The following is a 23796-nucleotide window of genomic DNA, read 5'->3' on the forward strand; positions in this document are numbered from 1 at the left end:
GCTGAGACCCAGGATTTCACTGAAGTGCCAAAATGTGGGATTCTCTGAGGGGAAACCCTGGCACTGCGTGAGCCAAAGCACAAACTACTAAATTCCTCTGACACCACAGTGTTGCTGCTTTAAACTGTTTAAAAGTCAAGTTGTCTTCCAGGCCCTCGAGTTTTAGTTACAGCCAGCTGAAGATTCAGACAAGGATTTAATCTGCGCTATTAAGCTTTTCTCTTCGCAGGTGGCAGAGACATAATGTTGACGTGTATAATAAAGTGCAAAGACAGGAGGAGTGCACAGTGACTGTATCTTAACATTCTCCAGATATGGCAAGGAGAACTCAGGGAGGGAGGTTTGCATTTGAATGTTCGTGGGATGGAATATGAAATTAAAGCCGAAGTTTTTCTCCATTTCCAGTTTGTTAGGATACTTAGTCACTGATTCTGCTTTAAAAAAAAAAAAAAAAAAAAAGAAAGAAATAAAAAGAAAGAACTGGAAAGCAGTGGTAAAACTTTTGCTCACTTGACTGTTAATTCACGATTATTTAGGGTTATTTTTTTGCTTTCGGAGACACAATGAAATATGTATTTTCTTTTGCTTATGTTTAATGTTTGCCTTAATAATGAATTGCTGTGCAGAGTTATGGCATGAATGATCACAAAGAGTCTGTTATATTATTCTACTTTATTAGATTTAATTAATTGCATGCAATTAATTCATATAAGAAATTAATTTACCTCTCACTGAAATCACTAAGAACAAGGCTAGTTTTTTCAGATTTAAGTATTATGGTTTGGGGGTTTCCTTTCCCCTCTCCTTATTTTCTCCTCCCACAGCACCACCAGTGAAGCTGGTAGTGCAAGCTGTTGTATCTTCAGTCCTGGTGCATTTTAACTGAGGGGGAGAGATACAGCCATCAACTAGCATGGAAATTAGAACAAGCCCTCTTTTACCTAACTGGTGCAAAGTGACATAAACAGAGAGATATTCTTGTAAACAGTGCCACAGCAAATGGATAACAATTTTTTTTTCAATAGAATTGTATAGATCTGAAATTATAAAAATCTCTGTAGGCTGTATGGCTCAGCAAGGAAGAATATCCCTTATTTGACATGTTTAGGTCTTGGTTAAAAGAATCACTGATCACTGTCTGCGTGGAAAAAGTTTTTCATTCATTGTGTCTGAGAACAAATGGAATAATTCTTGAAAATTGCACAATATCATTTTCATGAGCCATATTAGCCATGGCAGAGCTCAATATTTATATTGATTTGCTTAGGGATACCTATTGCAAAAAATTCTATTTTATAAGCAGTTAAGACAGATTGCATTTAATAGGTAGAATGTGTTTCATGGATTAAATACGTGCTCAGAAAATAGGAAACTGCTACTTTTTGTATCTCATAAAAATGGTAATGCAACAATTAGCAGGGTCATATTATAAAGCACAGACTTTACTCTAGCTTAATGGATCTAGGGATATGCATTCATCAGCAACGATAGATTTAGCATAAAATGACATGTAAATGAATTGATGACTGATCATAAATTAATTTTAGTGCTGAAGAAGTAATAGAGACACAGCAAGATGCCACTTTATCATAGTATTTTACTGCTCAGCAACATTTGAGCAACTACTTAATGTTCTGTGTGCATTTCTTTTCTAACAGCTTGAATAAATTTGAGAATTTTTTTGTGCCTTTCAGCAATATGGAAACCAAAAAAATCTCAAAAGATGGAATGCAAACAGAAATAAATTTGGCTAAGTGACATAAATTCATTTTTCATTAGGTGTTTATGAAGGGCATTAAGTATGGTTGGACCTGTGAAGTGCCAAATACGTATGCATGATTTTTACCTCCTTTTGTTTACTGTTTCCTGCCTCAAAATAAAAAATTTAAAACTTAGGGGTTTATTCCAGGCGTATACATTTAAATATTCAGGCATTTATGGTGAAGTATGATGTAAAGTGTGAGAAAAGTTCTAGTTTTTGCAGTGTGGTCATAATTATAGTCTGCATTTAGACCCTTCCATTTTTGATTCTTATTTTGGTGGTACAATGACTGTTTCACCTTCTATTCCATCACTTTCACCAAAATCACTGGGCACTTCTTTGTAATCATGGCAGTGGTCAGACATATCCAAGAGAGGATAATGTCTTTCTCTTGTAGAAAGGCTAAAAGAAATCTGTAACTGATTTCAGCTGAAGTAGCATCAGTCTCCAGGGGTATCACCCATTCTTCACAAACTTAAGGAGTCCATCCCTGTTCCATCAAAAAAAAACCCAAACCTGCAGGGGAGCAGGGCCCCAACATTACTCTGTGCTGGATGGTCTTGTGTAGGAAAGCACATATGCACACACATGAAAGTACCAGTGACATCATCTCTTCAGTTTAAGCAAGCACATAGAGTTTGGTAGGTACAGAAAAGTATCTAATGGAATTTTCAGAAGTGTTAGCTTTGTTGTGAGCAGCTTCTGTTTCACAAGTGCATTAGATATTTTTATTTTTAAGTAAAGCAACAGCACACTTTACAAAGAAAAATAGCATTTTTATTGCCAGCAAAATGCCACTAAAAGGGGTAGCAATGCAGTCTACTAGGAGCTAGCACCTCTATTCCCCTCACCTTTCCCTGAGAGCAAAGATGCTTTCTGTTTGCATTAGCACCAAGAGATATTTTATGGAGCAGGAAAACAGAGTTCAACTTTTCACAGGGCTGATTTTGTTCTGCATAAAGCATTTACTGCTGCTGTCAGCAAGAGTAAAATTTACAGTTGCCAGAAAGCGTAAAAACTCAAATGTGCTCTCGGAAAACACATAGTGAGCTGCATGTAAAGGAGACACTAAAAGCCTGTTTCATCCCATTTCAAAATGCACAGTTGATCTGAAAGGAACGTCAGCATCTCTTATTTTGCCTTTATTCAGAGAAAAACAAATGTGCATCTGATTTGGAAAACAAGAGGCCAGGGGATGCCTTTAAACGAGTAGTCACCGTGTGTGCTGTGTTAACACAGCTGTGTGGTGGCCTGAGGTGCCCAGGCTGGGCTCCAGCACTCCCATACCTTCTGGGCATTGTCCACACCTCTACAGGTCAAAGCAAAAAGGGTTTCACTGCTGCGAGTTTTGGTGTGGAAAAGAAATTGTTTATGCAGGGAAACTGAATAGCTCTGGAATCAGCAGAAGTAATGTAGAGATTTCGCCTTCAGCTCCCTGGTCACACACAGCTGTGGGTGCTGTGTGTGTGTCTCAGGGTATCTTGCTGACTTCAGCAGTTATAAAAAGTTTTGCCTCTGCTTCCAGCAGCCAGAAGTTTCATATAGAATCATAGAAATGGTTTGGGTTGGAAAGGACCTTTAAAGGTCATCTTGTTCCAACCCCTCTGCCATGGACAGGGACACCTTCCTCTGGACCAGGTCACTCCAAGCCCCATCCAACCTGGTCTTGAACACTCCAGTAATGGGGCATCCACAGCTTCTTTGGGCATCCTGTTCCAGTGCCTCACCACCCTCATAGTGAAGCGTTTTTTCTCAATATCCAATATAAATCTACTCTCAGTTTAAAAACGTTGCCTCTTGTCCTGCCACTATAGGCCTTATCAGAAAGTCTCTGTCTTTTCTATAAGCCCCCTTTATATATTGAAAGGCTGCAGTGAGATCTCCCCAGAGCCTTCTCTTCTCCAGGCTGAACAACCCCACCTCTCTCAGCCTGCCTTCACAGGAGCAGTTTTCCAGCACTCTAATCATTTTGGTGGCTCTTCTCTGGACACACTCTCACAGATTTCATATCTGTCTTGTGCTGGGGATGCCAGAACTGGATGCAGAACTCCAGGTGAGGTCATGATGTCCCAGTAAAACTCACATCCCTGCGAGAACTGACTTCCAGCCTGACAGGTCCCTCCTAGCACAGCTGCTGGAGAAGAGGGCAAGGGGGAGTGATCTCTGGGCAGAGCACACTATTCCCAGCCTTGATAATACTTGCTGTCCATGGGAATGTGAAGGAGTTGAGGAACAGGACTTTTTTATAGGGTTAGCCTACAAAACTGTAGTCTGATAACTATACTGATCCTATAGTCTGATCCTATAGTCTGATAACAGCAATTAAAATTTAGGTATTTTTAGAAAAAGTGGCATATCTATGAGTGTGTAGAACAATAGCTGTATTCACACACATTAGGAGAGAGCATGATGGGCTTTGCAGATTTTTAATATATTTCATACTGAAAACATGGCCTATTTTTTTTGGATTGAATGACAATCCAGTCCTTCAAAGAGTAGATAAAAAAAAACCTTCTAGACATACCCTGCAAGTGTCCCATCCCAATTGCAATGTGTAGTGTATGTTGTGTAACAGCTGAGGGGTTAGCAAATGGACAGAGCAACCTGAGCAAGCAGAAATTAAAAGTTCTTTTAAAATATCCATAGTTTTATGGACTATGATACCAAAACCAATAACTATTCTGTACAGTATATGTTTTTTTATGTCTCTACATAGAGAGTAGAACATATCACACAAAACCCATGGGCTCTGAAACTAGTGGGCCACATGTTAAATTTTTAGCATCCAAGTATCGTCCTTTGACATCTGCAGCTCTAGTTATATTTTTCATGTCTCAGCTTGTGCTTACATATTTCGCAGAACATGTCGATAAGCGATTGTTTGAAAATGTCCTCAGCTATAGCATTTCATTTTCTTACATCTTCATGAAGTGTTTTATCTGTAGTATCTCTTTTCATACATCATCAGTAACTGTTGCTAAGCCTCTTTACTCCCCATTCTCTATGATATCCTATCGCACTTTGATTGGTTTAGTTCACAAACTGTCTTCTCGGAGGAAATTCAGTTTTAGCCTTCCCTTGCTGCTATCTGGGCTCCTTACATCTGTCTGCATCAGGTCGAGTCTGTTTGGAAAATAACAATTTTATGTGTGCTCTTGGCAAGCAGAATCGAACTCTGTCACTCTCTGTTGCACTTAACACACTTTCTGCCTGTCAGACCTCCACAGACCTCTTCTGTTTCTTTTCTTGTATCTTAGGAGTGCATGGGCTTTTGTTATTATAGTCTGCCACTTCACTGACATTAAAAGCTTTGGTCACTGCAGCATCACAAAATAACCCATTGTTCTTGGGCTTTGTGGTGCAGCATGGTGCTGAATTCCAGTATTCATGTATTGTACTCATGACTCGTTTTTGCTGGATGTTTTTCATATTTGACACCACCATTAGTTAATTAGCCTATCAGTTTGATGCTAACAAGCAGGTCATTATTGATTTACTACTTAGCAGTTTTAAATACCATACTACTTTCTTGCACATGGATTGGAAAAAGGCTACTGTTCTGCTACACATCTTATGTACATTTGCAAAGTTCAACTGTGCTGACTGAGTACTTAAATCAGGGCCATGATTTCTCCCTCCCCACGTGTCTTCGTGTCTTTGATAACCAGTTCTCTGCAGATTCTCATGGGTTCTCTGGGCTTTTTTGGAGGCTTTTTTTTTTTTTCAACATATGCATGTGACTGTTGTTAAAAAGCAGATTTCAGGTATTTCAAGATAGGTGCCCGTACTATGTCAGAACAATATGCTGTGTCTACACAGCACCACCCAATGCCCTGCAGCAGCTCAGGTCCCAAAAGTGTTCTGGTAGCTCTGCACTTCAGCTGGACTTGGTAACTCATTATCATGGCTGCTTCATTCCTGGAAAATGTGAATGAAGAGCAAATAAGATTAATCCTTCCTTCACTATTTTGCTCTTAACATTCTAGTTTTGTCAAGATTTCCATATTTCTTTCATATGCTTTTTCAGGTGTCTGGTTTTCTGACTGCATTTTTATGATGTTGTTATCACTTTAGTCTCCTGCAGTGATGGTTAGAAGGTTAGAAGGTTCCATGGGGCCAACATTGGCTTGGTGACTGACTCAGTATTAAATTTGAGCATATATTTGCTCTGCTCCTGAATCTTAATTATTTCTAACCTTTCAAAAAAGTTACTTTAGTCCACTAGAATGAACTTCTTTAGATCATCTTTCTTCAGGCCACTAAAACTGCTCATTTATTTTAAAATTTTGATTGACAAAATGACACAAAGCCAGTCTTGTTCAGGATAGCTCTTGAAGCCTAGGTCTGACTTTAGCCGTATCTATCAAGACTTACACATGTGCTGTCCAAAATTAAAACTTGGTTTTGCAAATATCAAACTAGATACTGGTTTGTAATGAGTAAAACAACAACAACAACAACAACAACAACAAACAAATCACATTCATTTCAATTCCAAGAAAGATCTATTAACTTTCAAAAGAATTTATTATGGAGCTTTCACATTTGTAGAGAATATGTATAATTTTGTTTACAGGATCAAAGCTGCATGGAGCAATCTGTGAATGAGACCCCTCTTAACTTTGATGGTGCTTTATTATATCAAACTCCATCAGATAAACTGTGGGTTTCATGTTGGGAAAGGACATACAAGTGGGTCTTTAAGCTTTAGCTGAATATTGCTCTTTTTTGTACCAAGCTCTGTCAAATGAATTTTGGGTTTCCTGTTGAGAAAGAACATATTAATTGGGTCTTTAAGCTTTAGATGATCAAAAGGTATCAAATGTGCACAACTCACTAGACCCCTACATTTGTTTTTAGGTTCAATGGTAAATGGATGGGGTTCTGCGTCTGATGAGGACCGTAACTTTTCTAGTCATAGATCTAGTGTAGGTAGCTCCTCAGATGACTCGATCTTTACCAGCGGCAGTTTTGCACAAGCACTGGTTGCAGCAGCAGATAAAGCTGGTTTTAGGCTGGATGGAACCAGCCTGACAAGAACAGGTTTGTAGACTCAAAGTTGATGCTCTCTGCATGAAGGGTGTCTCTGCCTATTCTTCTCTTCTCTCAGTGACCCCGCGTCTCACACTTGTCTAACGTGCATGGAATAAGGTGGATGGAGATATTTTTATCGGTATATTTTCAATGAAACTTTGCATTGTGTTTCATTTTTGGTCTTTTGAAGTAGTGAATAGCACAAGCTTTTAATCTGCACCTTCGATCTGCCGCAGTTTCCCTCTGTACTGACTCCGCTGTGTATTTACTGACAAATGCTCCATTTAATATTTCAGTGAAGAAATCACTAATTCTGCCTTGCAGTTTTGATGATCTTATTTTCTGAAAAATCTCCTCACAATCATTCACATTTCCAGTGATGAAGATCATATTTAAACTATTATCTCCATCCCTGCTCTTCTGTTGCATTTCTTCTCGGAAAAGTGTATTTTTCTGTGAAGTTTTTCTAAGCATGGGGTGAATTGGTGTGCTTTATTGTTAACAATGCAAACTGTTTAAAACTTTTATTAATAGCTGATTTAAAAATACTTGATTCAATAAGTTAATATATTTTGGTAACATTTAATTTTAGTTATGCCAACTGAGTCTGCCAAGTAAAATGTAAAAAAGGTAAAGTGACTATTGCTTTTGAAAACAGCCAATCTTCTAAAATGAATTAATGAAAACTAAATATAATTTAGTTCATATTTTTAAAGCTTCATATGTCTTATTTCTATTTTAAAAAAAGATAAGGAAAGATGATCTTTAAATATTCTGGGGGGGAAAAAAAAGAATGTATTGCATTTTCTTAGTCTTATAAAAAAAGCAAAAATTACTAATTATTTGAATCCACAAATCTAATAGCAAAGTATGAGCTTGGATCATATTTTTGTTATGCTTCCTCAGCCAATTCCTGCCCACAGGTCCCATAATGTTTCTATCATTTAAATTTTTTCACTATTAGTCTGGTGTGAAGTCTCTCCTCCAGTAATATGTGTGCACTTGTGAGAAATGTCTCACATGTTAGGCCTGAAAAATGTCACTCTTTCTGCATTCAATGACTTCATGTCAAATACCACCTTTTAAGGACATTAGGAATAACGAACAGAGTTGATGGCAAAGTCCTGTGTCTCCAACAAACTAGAAGGTGAACGCATACAGCTTTTTCCAAACCACTGGGATTTTGCCACTGACTTTGGTCATACACAGTCGTCCTTAAAAGGTAGTTATTTCACTGTAGTTGAACCCCTCAGTAGCTTCTTACACTGTGGAAAACTGACTGAGTAAATCTGCCTCATCCTTTGATAAAAAACAAAGCAAGACAAAGCAAGAACCGATGTAGACCTTCACTCATCTGCTATGGGCACATATGGCCAAACTATAATTTAAAATACATGATTGGGCTTGAAGAGTCTTCTAAGTCTTAAAAGAAAGGAGCAAATCCTTCCCAAACTTTTTTTTTTTTTTTTGTGGTGTTCTTGGTGTCAGTAAAAGTTAATGCAGCAATTCACCCGAAGTTAATGTCACTTCTATCAGGCCTTTGAGAAGTGCAGTTCCCACCACAAACACATGCATAAGAGAAGTAAATAGGCACACAGACACATAGAGATTTAAAAATAAATATGATTTCTTATTGTAGCAATGTGAATGGAAAATACAATGAAAGGCTGAGAGCCCTCTTGTCAGTTGTATTTTTCCAGCTTAATTAGGTCACGAATGCACTTAAACCGAGTGTGTAATTCCTCAGACAGACTGTTAGAGTGTAGGGTACAAAAAAAGTATCTAGCAGTTGTGGTAGAGACTTTATGATGATTACCCTCTTACTCTCTTAATGATCCAACAGGCAAAATGGAAATAAAATAAAACCCACATGTAAACAAACAGCCCTCCCCTCTTTTTCCTCACAGAAACCTCAGCAAATGGAAATAGCTCCCCGGTGCTCACTGCAGTTTCATTAGGAGATGATGCCTCCCGGGGTAGTGGGGATCAGTCAGACGTGCCTGGTACGGCCCAGCAGCCCCCACAGTGCAAAGTGGTGTCTAGCAGTGGAGAAGCAGCAGTGTTATTTCTGTTCATTGCTCTGGAGGGAGTCTGAAGGTCCTGACTCTTTGCTCCTTTGCAGTCTGGACTGTTATTTTCACCCATGTAGAACAGCTGTGAAATGTTCTCACCGGTAGATACTAAAGGAGATGTCCAACTTGATGGCCTCACGTGGGAATGTTTGATTGCCAAGCATAAGAGGCACTGGTAAATCCAGATGCAATGTGTCTCTCCTGCCAGGCACTTTGATTCCAGTTTCCAGAAGCCATCATGTGATTTGCCATGAAGTTCAGACAGATTTCCTTTTTAACACCCTTGGGAAATTAAATCAAGAATTAGTGGATTCATCCTTGTCTCCACTTACACACACTAAATCTGCTACAAAGTCTGACACTGCTCAGCAGTTCTTACTGGAAGGGCTGCATACAAATACAAGATGCTGTAATCAGTTATTAAGTGCATTGAAAAATGTGTTTTGGGAGTCTGCACATCATTTGTGTTTGCCCCATGTCTGATTTAGGTCAGTGCTATTTATTTTGCCTCTTTTTCATGAAGGGATAAAAGAGAAGATTTGGCATCTATTTCTTTTTAAAACCAACGTTCTGAATGAAAAATCACATTTCTTCAGTCAAAAGAATAAGTGTGAAAAATCTGCATCCTACACTCACTGGTTGCACTTGCATGTGAGTTTATTTTTACAAAACATCTGTGCAGTGTACTGTGAGCTGAGATGGAATTTCAGGCTCACGTCTCAATTTCTTTGCTTTACTGATTTTTTTTTTTTATTTTTAAATGAAATTTTAATATTTTGTCTGTGTTCATCTGCTGTTTTATCCTTATCCATGAAAAAGGGGCTTGATCACTTGTCTTTGTCTGGCTGCAGCTGTGCCAGCTATAGAGGTTAATGTTTCCAGACCCCCCCAAATGTTTGTTAGTGCTTTTTTCCCAGCTCCAGAATTAGCTGCTCGGGTGGGCATTCTGTAACCCACTTCAGTCAAAATGAGCCAGGTTAGCAAGGGCATTGATTTCAGACCATTTAAGTTCAACTGGCCTTTTTTTGGTAGAGGAGGGTTAGGGAATGTCCACTTGAGGGGTTCAAATGTGGTAAGCTCCAACAGCTGGCAGAGACACAGCTGGGAGACAAACCTGCCTGGGAGCAGTGTCCCCCTCAGGGTGCACATCAGTCAGAAGGCAAGGCTGAGAGAGTCAGGAAATCTCTGAAGTCAAACAGTGACATATTATTCTAACATGTATATATTAATGTGAAACACCATGTTAGAGAGATTACGGCTACTTTTTCACTTTGCCCTCTTTGCACTGGGAATATTTCAAACAGTATGCTGAGCTGCATATTACTCCTGATTAAGCTTATCTAGATCAGGTCATATGTGACAGCATGTTGGAAGTAAGAGCATCTGTTGAAAGGATTTGCAGCAGGGTAGACCCAGGTCTAAGTTAACCAGAGGATAAAAAAACCTCCTTACTAGCTAGAAAAATACCAACAACCATTTTGCCACTTTCCATCAACTCTAACACCATTTGGGCCTACAGCAGCATTTAAAGAGCAGAAAGTCTGACTGGCTTATACATTTTCCACTGCAGATAGGATTAAAATATGTAAGAATTTTAATTACCAGTTTTAAACAAATGTTAACATCCCCAAGATACTTGGCAAGAACAACCTACACATGAACAAAAGGAAGTAAAAGATGGTGATCTTTAGTTTTCATCAGTTGGCATTAAACATTAAGCCTAGTTAAGTTAACTGAATAAAAACATCAGAATAAGAGGAAGTGAATGTAGTAAATGAACTGCGCTGCTCCTGCAGTTCCTGCATGAGGCTTTTAATCATCTGCTCCATAGAACAGCATCAAAGATATTTTTTAAGAGACATCATGTAGCTTGAGTAGTTTGTCTATATGTGTGTATATATATATATTTATATTTATATATATATATATCTGAGGAATAAATTCAGTGAGAATACATTTTTTTAACATATAAAAGTGCTGAAAATGAACAGGAAAATTTTAGCATTTCAACATACCCCCATTTTTATTTCTTGAGAAAAGAGAGCCCTTAAATATACAAACCTACCCTGCTACATAGCTTGCAAAATCAGTTATGTTTATCTCACTGGAGCTACTCCAGATATACAGTGCATATGGGAGCCCCTAAAATGAGAATCTGGCTCAGTAAACATGAAAGTGGAAGGCAGGAGGAGATAAATTTGATATGATTGCAGAACTGTTTTCCTTCCCTGCTCAAGGCTGAGGAGTTGTTATGACACATCTGTTCAGCACACAGAGCAGGCAGGAGTTAGATGGCATACAGTAGTTTTATCACAACAGATGGAATAATTTTAATTATAAAAGTTAAAGACAAAAGAATGCCCAGTTTATCACTTCGCTTGTTGTGGTGTGTCTTAAAGCAGTTGTCATCAGTGGGAACCTCGAGGGGACACTCGCTTGCCTCTGAGAATTAGGCCTGATTTAATGTTTCGGAACAGACATTAATAGAACAGCCCATTTCAAGGCAATAACATTTTTTTCATCTGGTTTCTCTTTTTTTTTTTTTTTTTTTTTTTTTGTAGGCAAAGCATATTCTTCCTCTCAGAGACCTCGGCCAAGCAGTCCTTTTTCTACTGACAGCAACACCAGTGCAGCTGTCAATCAGGGTCAGAGGCCGAGGCCCACTAAAAAACACAAGGGAGGACGGTTGGACCAGCCCCCTTTGCCTCATCGTAGGGAGGGAATCACAGACGGTAAGTGTCGTGGAGAGGGCCCTGATGATAACCTGCAACAAGCAGCTGTGCAGAGTGGGAGAAGGCAGAGCAATCTTTTAAGAAATATAGGTTGTAGTGAATTACTGGTTTGGTGTAGCGGGGTCCCCAGGTTGCCTCGTGAGCAATATTGCAATGCTGGCAGTGTGGAGCTTGGTAAAGTGAGTCTTCAAGGAGCCTTCCTTCATTCCGGCTCTGAACACGTTAGCATCTCTTAGGAGATATCAGATCTCGATATAAATCTTACCCAAAAATGGCTGTGTTGCACAGGAGTTGACATTAAAAAATGGCCTGTGAGTAATTTTACAGTAAGTGAAAGTAGCCACCACCAGTAGCAGTGTGCCATGAATTCCTAAGGAGAAGCGTAGAGCCACTCCCGCAGCACCGTTTGCTTTGTGCTGTTTTTGACAGACACTCAACAGCTACAACATGTGCCATGCTTTTCCCATGATTCTGCCTCATGTCTTGTCTGTGCTGCTTCAGTCCTGACATCCGCTGACCTCAGTGACTTTGTTTCCCTCTTTTACATCTCTGCTTCTCTCTGACCACTGCTTCCCATCTGGAAATTTCAGTCTCTTCTAAGATCTGCCCAAGATCAGCTCTGTCTTCCATTATCTTTGTCTACCACTCTTGAGTCTGGTAAAAGGCACAATTGCTGCCTGCTACTTTTCAAGGAAGACTGCATAGGAAGGTGGCTGGCTGGCCACCTCCCCCTCATTTCTTCTCTTCCTGGCCTTGCACCTGTAGGTGTTGAAATGATCAGAGGGGAGAAAGAGGCGGATGGAAAAACGGCATTAGAGAAATCACTAAGGATATCTATAATGCCATGCAGGTGGAGATGTGATCACTTCCCTCATGCTGACCCCTCTTTCAGTGTTCAGAGCAGGACAGTTCTGAGAGGTAGACTGTCCCACATACCTCAGAGGCTCTCATAACACTGTCTGGACCGTGGGAGTGAGTGTGATGCCAGTGAGTCTATCCCCCAATCTTAAGTACACCTTGAGAAATCTTCCTGTGCATGGGAAAGGTGGAAAAATAAAATTAAAAAAATTACCTTAGATTTCAGTATAAGAAACCTTCTTATTCTAGTAAAAATTACTTGAGAATCATAGAATATCTCAAGTTGGAAGGAACCGATAAAGATCATCAAGTCCAACTCATTCCTTTATCTTCTTTGGACAGGTAATGTAATAAATAGATGTGATAGACAGTATATTTAGATCGAATTTTTTTTTAATGATGCACTATTTATTACTCCAGGTACATGTATAAAATATATTAACATCTTGCAAGGTAGACTGTGACCACCAAAACCACCAGAGCTCTGTTCTCAGTCATGTTATCAGGTATAAAGATTCAATTTTGCAGTATCCTCTGGCAGAATCCATGTTTGCCAGACCACAAAGATGGAGAATAAATTCCAGAAGGGAAAGTCTTCACCAGAGGGGTTATTGTTACATCTCATGCTCTATGGCTAATTCTCAATGCCATATTATTTGTGGAAACAGTGTAAAGTAGCTTAGATTTTGCTCATATGGATCTGAATTGGTTTAAACATTAATACCATGCCCTTCTGGATGTATTCCAGAGGCCTCTCTGCTAGACAGATCCATTAAATATATTTATCTGTGAGAACAGTAACTGAAAATCATGGGTGTCACTTGTGGTGCTGGCCATACATTGTCTGTCCATGTGTTAATCCTTCTGTTTGGCATATCCTGTCACCTGGAACTGTGAGCAATTTGGGCTCCAAATTCTATGTACGTGTGAGTTTGTAGTGTACTCAGTATGGTGGGACCTTAATTCTTCTTTTGAATACTATTGCTATGGAAATGTTTTACAATAATGTGGGTACCAGAAAAGTAATGGGAATCCAGTTCAGGTCATGGGACAAATGGAAGTGTGACTCCACAGTGTGACTCCACTGTGAAATTCGGCATTGTTTTAAATTAGTGAAGGAGATCAGATTTTAGGATTTATTTTAAAAGAGGAATCTCCTATTGTCTTTTATTTAATCTTTATAAAATACTAATCTTACTGGAGTTTCTTTCATATATTTGAGTCAGAATACCAATTATATACTATTTCCCTCAACATTTCAGACACAGGCAGTAAACAGATTAATATTTGTCTGTTATAAACCTGGAAGTACTTACTATATGTTCCAAAAATTTATAATGTCCTTGAGCAATAGAGAAACCTTTCCCATTCTGTATTAACACAGGAACAAACAAACACAAATGGTACAGTTTTTCCACTTCAACTCCTACTGAATATGAGTCACTAAAGTGTAATGGCAAGTCTGAGTCATATCTAAATTTGCAAAAGATCATTTGAAATTAAGGAAGCTAAAGGTTGCTGGTGCCACCTGCATGTATGTAAACAATTGAATTTAGGAAACTCTGGTATACAGAAAAAGAGTGGTAACTAGATACTCTCTGTGGAATATTGCAATGAACTTTACAAAAAGAGACAATCCAACTATGCTTAAGCTACAGCTAGAGAAAGCAAGCAGGAGAACCTCAGATAGGTCTAGCAATTCTAAACCCTAATCCAGGCCAGCCCCGGGCTGTCATGATTTCAGTGGGAAGCATCACTATGTGTTTTCTCCTGGTTTTCAGATGTCTGCAATCCATTCCCTTGTAGCTGCTTCCTCTTGGATTTGTCATGTGAGAACATACTTGGTTTGTCAGTTGTTTTCAAATTCCCAAGTTAGATGAGTCCTAGTATCCTGTGTTTAAGTCTCATCACATCCCGGATATCTGTCATTTTAAATTTTCATTGACCAAGTAATCTCCAGCTATGTCCTTTCTCTGCCCAATCCCATATGCATCCTGAGCACTTCCACTGTGTTAACTGTAACCATCTGGGACAGTGCAAAAGACCTAAGAAGCTGTAATATTTAACACATAGCACACACATCTCAGACTGTGTAAGCATATGAGGGTTCAACTGCATGCTTACTTTTGACAGCAGTCCACACAAATCCCCTAAAAGCCTGCTGCTTCATTTTCTTCAGCTGCAGGTCAGAATACTCTAGAGACTGACTCTAGATGGAGTCTTTATATTTGTCTTGCTGTACAACTTGTTTTTTAACTTCCACGTCCTGAAAGACCACGGATACAACAGCAAATCCACAGAGGAAGAATATGTTATGAATCTAACAGATGATGAAAACTTTCATTCTGAGCTCACAGGCCACCATAAAAACAGGAGGTTTTTAGTTCTAGTGCTCAAGGAATAATTTGTTTTCCTGGAAACAATATACTCACAAATTGCAAAACAGTGGAATCTGTCAAATAGTTTGTGGCATGGTAACTTCATGACTAAATTTAAAAGCTCTTCCTTTTCTGAGCATGATATGTTAAAAAAAAAAAAAAACAAAAAAAAAACAAAGAGGAGGCAGAAGGGAAATATGCTTAGGGGCTAAAAAGGAGAACTGGAACACAAGACTTCTCTTAGTTTTCCCACTGACTTCCTACTGTGTATTAAAAGCCAGTTTTTCCTAAGGTAGATCACTGTAGAGAAGATCCTTACCTTCTGATGTTAGAAAGTGGTTCAGAGGCTTATTAAATGTCACAGTAATTATCATCCCTAGGAAAAGAAATCACTGGCACAGGTAGAAAGGTTTGTCCTTATACTTGTAGGTTCTGTAACTTGCTGCTTTTTCCAGTTAATAATGAGAGGCTGTGACAAAGTTTGACTAGTACCTAAATCACTTAGCCAATGGCCTGCCTTCTAAGGGAGGGCTGGAGTAATCCCAGGACAAATATCCATTTCCCCCCTATTAGGCACTCTGATGTCCTACAGCTTCTCAATCACAATCCCTCCATTACTAAATCAATAAGACAATCACCCCACCACCACCTCCAGAAATGCACTTATGAATTGCCTCACGGGTTTGATAATCCTGCCATTAGAGGCTTCAAACGATAGTCTGGATGACATCCCACTGGCCTAGAAAGTTACTAGCTCAGTGTGGGTTTTTAGGTATTTTATCTGGCACATGAAAGATAAATGTGATTTAGATGGAAGTAGAGTGATAGTCAGTGTTACCACTCTGGGTATCCTCACTGAAAATCCCACTGAAGTCCCTAAATTTCTAGATTCAAAACTACTCTAAAGTAATCGACATGATGGAATGACTTGGATTGCCTCTGTGTGGAAATAAATCTGCCTACCAGAGTCTGAGGCTACTAATTCTGCTGATATTCTGTTACCCCTTTACTAGGGGTAGGAGAGGAAAGGAAAGGGAAAGAGAAAGGGAAAGGGAAGACTACTCTCTATGGCACTGGAGAAGGAAACTCGTGACTCCAGATACACGAGATTTTTCTGTATGCCCAAGCAAGATAACAGAGAATATTTAGTAATTTACCTGAGGCAGAAGATTTACACTGTGGGATGTGAGTTGTAGAGCAAAGAAAAAACCACATTTCCAAATGAAGCTCTCTTCCAGCTTTTATTAAAAAGGACAGGTAGGTGTTACCATGACAGTCAGCCTGAGGAAGAAGGTGAAAAAGAAAATGGTTTAGTCAGGTGAAGCTTGGCTACAATTAGTAACTGTTCTTACAGATCTTCTCAGATGTGTAACACAGTTCAATAAGTCTGTACTCAGGCTGGAGCCAGCTTATTTTAATTCTTCCAGAATTCTGTGAATCTTCATTAGAATGTGAATCCTATTTTTCACTTCAACTCATCAGCCACAGAGCTTTACAAACATGATGTTTTATTTCACTTCTATGCATAAGTCAGTCTTTATGCTTATTTTCTGGATGGATAAAAGCAAGAATCAGGTTAATATTAGATCAGCAGCATGAGTCTACAGTAATTCCAGGAGTTGCAGGTACCTCTAGAACATGCAGAACGGTTTAAGTAGAAACCTTCTTTCCTTTTAAGTACCTAATTAATAGCAACAATTAGATGGCAATTTCTGAAGAAGGGTACTCTGTTTAAAGTTTAATACTGGAATAATTTGAACTTTTTTTTTCTATGATACTACTTGAAAATTTTGTTTATATTGAACGGTAAATATTTTATCTGGGGAAATTGCATAGTCCTATGTCATGTTATGACTGTTTATTGGATTCAATGCATCCCCACAAAGTGCTTATAAATCACAACTTCAGTAATCTCTATTTCAGATTTCATAAGCAGATGCCAGTGTTGTGGTTCTGTACATTAACTGGTTATGCTTGCAATAAAATCAATTATAAGAAATGCCATTTTGGAAGCCAACACTATAAAGCAATTTCAACATTGGCAAGCTCCCATACCCCCCTGCTTCCACCTACAGTAACTCAAGTATAGTCATTGTCACGAAAGGTCACATCTATATTCATAACGAAAAATTTCTCAAATAAATTAGTGCTGAACATAAAGCATACACCAGGCTCACTGACACGTTATTATAAGGCTGCTCTTGCCAGAACATAGTTATCTTAATCGGGGTGTAGCACTTCAGCTCTGAGGAAAGGTACAGGAGCATCATCAGGGACAACTTCTTTACCTTGTAAACACAAATTACCTGCACTTCCTCATTTATCTGTAAGAGACAATGTTGACTGGAATGACATCTCAGCGACTTTGGAAGCATATCTGCTCTGTATATGAGGTATAAGTATCACCTCTAACAGCAAGGACATGAAAAAAAATTCTGTGTAGCGTTATATAAAGTATTATATAAAGCCAGATTACAGACTTTGAAATAAACTCCCTCCAAAGGCCTCCTGACCAATTTATAAAATGAATTTCAGTTTCACTAGAGTTATAAGCATCAGACTTCCCTGAAGGCAAAACAGGTTTCCTTTTCCATTCCTGTTACTGAACCAAGTTCAATTTCTTGATAAATCTTCACAACACTGTAAGATACAATAGACTAGAAAAGAGGACAGACCCAAATCTATTGTAGACTAACACAGTTTTAGTGAAGTTGATGGGGCTGCAGGGATTTCTTTGGGCTATGCATTGCCCCAAAACAGAATTATCAAAAAATGTTCCACATATAAAATGGGTATCTGATAGAGAAGAGTTTTCATTATGATACTAAAGGGCTTCTATTTCTTGTTTTCTTTTTCTTAAATAATCTGAGGCTTTTCTGGACTATTATAAGTCTATTGTGTAGTTTACATGAAAATCTTAGATTTAGAATTAAAATTATTCGGAGTCAGTAATTACCTTGGGACTAGAACTAATAAAAAATGTACTTTTGCCTCAACAAATGTGATTAGAAGGTTGATCTTCAATTCTAAGAGTATCTTAGTCATCCAAGTGATAAACTTGAAAAGAACAAGATTGTTAGAGACCAGTCAAGTGTCTTTTGGTGTTAGCTTAAATTGTATTTTGGTTGGTTATATTTGCAAGACACTAAACTGAAGAGTGGCCATCCCCTTGTCTGTGAAGACTTTAGCTCTTCGTTTACTTGAATAAAATGCTTACACATTGTATGGTGGTTCCATTTAAACACATTTTTCAGAGATATGTTGATGGTTTTTCAATGACAGTAGGTTTTGTGAATATTTTTTTCGGAATTTTTGTGGCATTTTATTCATTTTGATGATGTTCTATATTAGATTTTGAGTTTAGACATCAAGCTGAAAGTTAAGCCTGAAAATGGGGATGATGAAGCAAGTTGAGGGAAATTGTCAACCAGTACAGGTCAGTTTTCCATTGCCTTTCTTAATTGCTTCCTGTTGCTGAACAAAACAGCACCCCCACAGAAAATAAACCCCACAGAAAATAAAACCCCACAGAAAATAAATTCCATGCTTAGAAATGTAAGTCAGGGATGAGAGCCTATCAATTTTTATGGAAGCTAGAAAGAGCTAGCAACATGGTAACGTGGATAAAGAGCTAGCAGAATACAAACCCACTTTTCTGATTAACATGAAATTCCTTCCTTTTAAAAATCGACGAATGGAGCGATTCATGCCGGTTGCAGGGGACTTTTCTTTTTTTCAGCATCAAAATAGACCTTCTGTTTCAATGAAAAAAAAAAAAAAAAAATTTAGTTCATCTAAATCTTATTCACGTTTTTTAGATCTTCCACCACCACCCGACCCGCCCCCTGGTCAGGGTTTAAGGCAGCCCATAGTCCCCGGCCAGCGCGGAGGCTCGGCAGAGAGGAAAGGAAGCTCTCTTGAGAGGCAGCATGCACCGAACGTAGATGAGACAAAGAGCTCCCTGGACCGGCAAGCTAGGACATCTCTAGAGTGGCAGCGGCAAACCCAGGAGTGGATAAGCTCTACAGACCGCCAAGAGGATTTCAGGAAAGCCCAACACAAACAAGCCTTCGGATCAGGTGTGTGTGCGCTGCACCGGCCGAGGCAAGGCAGGCGGCTTCTTGACACTCTGCTGAGAGTTTTCTGTACCTGGCAGGAGTCCAGGATCACCTCACACTGGTGAGGCTTAGGCTGGAAAACAAGAAAAGGCAAAGTGAAGGGAGAGCTTGTGATCCAACTGTTTTCCCTCCTACAACCCTGAAATATCATTAACACCTTATTCGGGGCATTCTTTACAGTGTTTTGGCAATTAATATTGTTGTCAAGCATAGCAGTGGAGAAAACAGGAGTGGTTTCAGGCCAGCACAGAAGGAGAAAGAGATTTTTAGAGTATCTTCTGGTAGATGTATTTACTTATAAATACAAGGCTGTATTTTCTAGTTCTTTGAACCTTCTTCTAAATTGGCAGAAGATGTTTTTGGCTGTCCAAAAGAAGGCTGATTCTTCTGAGCTACTGACATTCCCTCCAGCTGTATTTAAAGCACCATCTTCTTCTTCAAGGACATGACAAAGTAACACTCATCTCTTAGGCCCAGCAAGATGACAGAGCAGGCTTTCACCTTCATACAGGACCTGCACATTGCCGCGGGCTGACTTTATCTCTTAAATGGATTTCAGGTCTGTAAAAATGTGCACAGGAGGTGATGCTGGGCTGGAGTTGTAGTTTTACAATATTTGCAGCTTCCTTCTCTCAGCCTGACCTCAAGTAAAAGCTTCTCTTCCAGCTTTTACCCTCAAACTAGGGTATTTTCTTTAACCCACTAGTCACATGGCATACCAGTGCAGTGCTGATTAGAGTAATACAAGAGGACAATTAAGAAGATTTAAACAAAAAATTATACTCTATGTGGAGTTTTCTGTAGGGTTATGCTGTTTCTTCAAGTATATATGTGACTCCCACTGTCACACTGCAGGTACTCTTATAATCCATATTTTTCTTGATTTTATTCTCCTGTTAATGCTCCTTGTTAATCTAGGCCACTAGTATCACTGACACTCCAAAAAAAAATTATTAATATGCAAGCAAATCTATCATGGGGGCAGGATTTACTGAATAAAGTACTCCTGGGAAATATTGCTACCAATATTTAAAATGTAACTATTTTAAATACAAGCATACTTTAAAATATAAGCATAGTGATACTGTTAAAAACCTCTAATCTTTCAGCTGCATAAACAAGTGAGTGGTTGTGCATGTTGTGAAATCTTGAAGTCGCAGTTTAAAAATAATGTGTGAAATTCTTGCTGTTTGGTGAAATGGCAATTTTAATTGCAATATACGAGATGTACAAACATGTAGGAAAAATAGCCTGAATATACTTTACACTTCTTATTTCTGTGTAAATTATTAAGGAAGCTTCTCTGACCTGCTTAGCAAGAATTCCCTTCTTTTTCCTCTGCTTCACAAGTGTACAAATAGAAGTTGTCAGTTATTCTGTGATGCAGAGCTTATACAGTAATAAAATTCCCATCCTGCAGGACATGCATTTATCTGTCCATAAATAAAGAGAACTCGATCTTGCCACTTCCAGTGACCTACATAAGCACTGAATTTAGGACTGAAGTGATTACAGGTATCTTGTTCTTGTCAAATTCAGGATGATGAGAGCAAGTGCATATCCTTTATGCATAAAATAATGATTCCTCTAGGAGATATTATGGATTTACCCCGGTGTGAGGAGTTCATAAAGTTTGTGCTCGGGGTGGGCCAGAGCTTTATATCTATCTGTCTGCCTTCTCTGGCACTACAGTTTCTTGCTCTGTATTCTTGTCTCTTCTAGATTTAAAAAAGGCTACTCTTGTGCATGATGCCTGTTCCTATTACTAAACTTGGGGGGGGTTAATTATATTAGTAATTGTGCTTCTTCCCTTTTCCTTTATTAATGGCATAGATCTCTGGAAATCTATCCTGTCCCACTTTTCAATACATTTCCAAAAGGAGTTATTATTAGCTATCAGCTTCCAGAAAATAGCTGATTTGCAGCTTAGGGGGTTTCACTCAGATGTTACCAAGCTGTGAGTGAAATTTTGAAAGCAAGACCTTTAGTTTGAAGTTGAATAGAATAAAAATGCTCAAGTCTGGGAACCGTGTTTCCACTGGTTGCTTTCAGTATAAACAAGATCACTGGGTTCCTGCCAGTGGCTTCATTGTGGAAGCACAGTTACAGCACATCAAATATGACATTCTCATCTGTCCCTCTAAAGAGAGTAGTGCTAGATCAGGTTACAATAGTTTTGATAATATGAAAAGCCTCTTGGTTATTTTATGGGGCCTGGAAGCATCGTTACACACGTTTATCTTGATTTCATGGGGGCTAGAATTATGTCTTCAAATTAAAGGCTCAGAAATTCAAAGAGAAAGGCATTGGCAAAGGCTCCCCATATTCTTTGCAAGTCTAGGGCGTGGGGCACTGTTTGGAGTGTTTAATGAATGTGAGTCCATTCTCAGGACTTGAGACAACTACCTTTCATGTGCTAGAATGTTGTGAAAAACTTAGCCTTTATTTTATGTCACAATTACTTATTTTATGGATTATATTTATTTCTGAGGGCACAATAGATAATTTAACACACCATATGCTCTATAATGATAATGGACTTTATATTTATTCATTCTCGTTTTCTCTCAATATTTCATTGAACCCGAAGGAGGCCTTATCCAGAGTCCACAAACTAGAAAAACAAATCAATTGACCATATATGTCATCTTCCAACTCTTTTGCAATGCTAGTGACTTTTCTTTTCATCCTTTAAAAATGTATCCAGCTTTCTGCTAAACTGATTTATGCTGCTTGCTTTATTACTGCCTTAATGCAAGCCATTCCATATTTTAGCCAGCCTTTGGAAACCAGGTTTGCATCTGATTCTATTGTTGGGCTTTGATATATAAGGAACAAGTAACATAATTTAGGAGACTGTGACTGTTAAATGCCATTTTACTGTGTCTTTTGGGCATTTCTTTGTATTTCAGCAAGGACACCACACGGTCATAGCACAAAACATTGATAATGCCCTTATGTCCCCCAGCACAAATATTCTGGTCCCTTGAGCAGGGCCAGAGTGAGATACTTTGGCAGGGAAAGAATTCAGCTGCCTGCCTTTCTCTGCAACAGATTTACCTTGCAAACAGGCTCTGTTCAATAGCAGATCACATGGGGAATCCCCATATCCTACTCACTTGTGACAGCAGGCACAAAGAATGAACTCCTGGGTTTCTTCCACAAATTCATTCTCATTTAGCATTTCTCTTAAGTTAATTGTGCCTCTGCTGCAACCTTTGCTAAGGCTTCAAGCTCGTGAATCAAAGCATTTTTATCTCCTCTTTCTTTCCAACCATCCCCACCTACTTTTCCATCTGTGTTCCTGCCCTCTGTCAAAGAAAAGTCCATTTCTCCTCATCAGGTTATTTAAGAGTGAAGACAGTGGGAAAAGCAAAATAAAGAAAACCCTTTTGGCCTAGATCCACTTGAAAAAAAAAAAAGTAAGATTCAGGCAGGAGATATCCCACCGATTTCAGAAGGGGCAATTGCTGTGTTTGAGGTTAAGGATATATACTTATATTCTTTCTTGAACCAAACTATATTTAGGAAGATCTCTTTCTTCAGCTTCTGAGATGGCGAAAAGAGATCATACACAGCAAAGAAATAAAACAGTGCTTCTATTTCAGTGCTAAATCAGTGCTGCTGTTTTGCTTCTTAGGTTGGGATTATTACAACAATATCTCCTGGAAACTCTAATCAGAAGTGATGTCTTATTTTACTTCATGTTATATGAAGACATGCAGTCTTATGCTTTATTGCTATTAATCCTGCTCTTGCAAGCAGTTCATTATTACAGGTCTTCACCGAAAAAGAAACCAAGTGAGCAAAAGTAAGCCTTTTGCTCATAATGGAACATGAAACAAGCTGCAGGATGATTTTTTCAGCCCAAATATTACAACTGTTATGTGTAATATAATATTTTCCAATGTGATTCACCACTAGTTTAAAAAAATTGTTAGTGTACTTTGCATCGTTAGAAATTACTGAGTTGCTGGAAGCTAATTAAATTAGCTGATATTGTAGTTCTTTATCTAAACTGATTGAGGTAATGTTGCCATAATTTAAGCTAAAGAAAAGGAAAAAGCACATTCATGTGGGCTTGAAGCAAAAATCTAATCATAACTGCATTGTTTTGGAAATTGCATGTGCATCTATTTTTGTTAAAGTATCTATGATTCATGATTTATTACTTCATAATGAATCTAGACTTTTTATAATTAATACAAACTGACTTATGAGTTTACAAGGAAACAAGAGTAATCCATGCTGGCTTCTCCGTCCTTGGGACACAACTCTTAGTTGTGTATTTTCCTAGGTAAAATTGTCGTGCCATAAAAAGCAAGACAAAAGACAGATCCATGAGGGCAGGAATGAATATGATGTCCATAAATGAATAGCTTGTTTATTCCTATCTCTAGGAATTCGCTGGTATTGACTTTGGTTTTGTTTTGCTTTTCTAGAAGAGGCACTCGTACCATATAGTAAACCCAACTTCCCATCCCCTGGTGGCCACAGCTCTTCAGGAACATCTTCTTCTAAAGGATCGACTGGACCTAGAAAAGGTGAAGTCTTGCGAGGAGGTCACCAACGCAATGCCAGTGACCTTCTCGATATAGGCTATGTGGGATCAAACAGTCAAGGACAGTTTACTGGTGAATTATGTAAGTTTATCTCTAGCTACAGTTAAAACTCTCAAATAGACAAAAAGAGAAAAATTACAGGTCTGCTGTGAAGAGAGTAGGAAGTTGTGTGTGATAATCAAATTAAATTTTACCCAGATATTTCTACCATCTGAGGTGACAAATAAATTATGTTCTTCTGTTCTTCGGTTTGGACCAGTTCATGCCAATGTTATCTACA

General features: G+C 38.6%; 1 protein-coding gene across 5 annotated transcripts in view; it reads left to right on the forward strand.

Moving 5' to 3' along the window:
- ROBO2 (roundabout guidance receptor 2) overlaps window positions 1–23796 on the forward strand; it is a 1041091-nt gene that overhangs the window by 1010016 nt on the left and 7279 nt on the right. For 3 of the 5 annotated variants that reach the window (XM_064642985.1, XM_064642994.1, XM_064643003.1), the window contains 4 exons: window positions 6623–6805; window positions 11430–11600; window positions 18655–18915; window positions 23397–23597. In XM_064642985.1, the coding sequence (XP_064499055.1) occupies window positions 6623–6805; window positions 11430–11600; window positions 18655–18915; window positions 23397–23597 (816 nt within the window). The remainder of the gene's footprint in view (window positions 1–6622; window positions 6806–11429; window positions 11601–18654; window positions 18916–23396; window positions 23598–23796) is intronic. The other 2 variants (XM_064642976.1, XM_064643013.1) reach the window with 2 other exon arrangements.

This window comes from Pseudopipra pipra, chromosome 2 (genome assembly GCF_036250125.1).
Source record: "Pseudopipra pipra isolate bDixPip1 chromosome 2, bDixPip1.hap1, whole genome shotgun sequence".
Taxonomy (NCBI): Eukaryota; Metazoa; Chordata; class Aves; order Passeriformes; family Pipridae; genus Pseudopipra; species Pseudopipra pipra.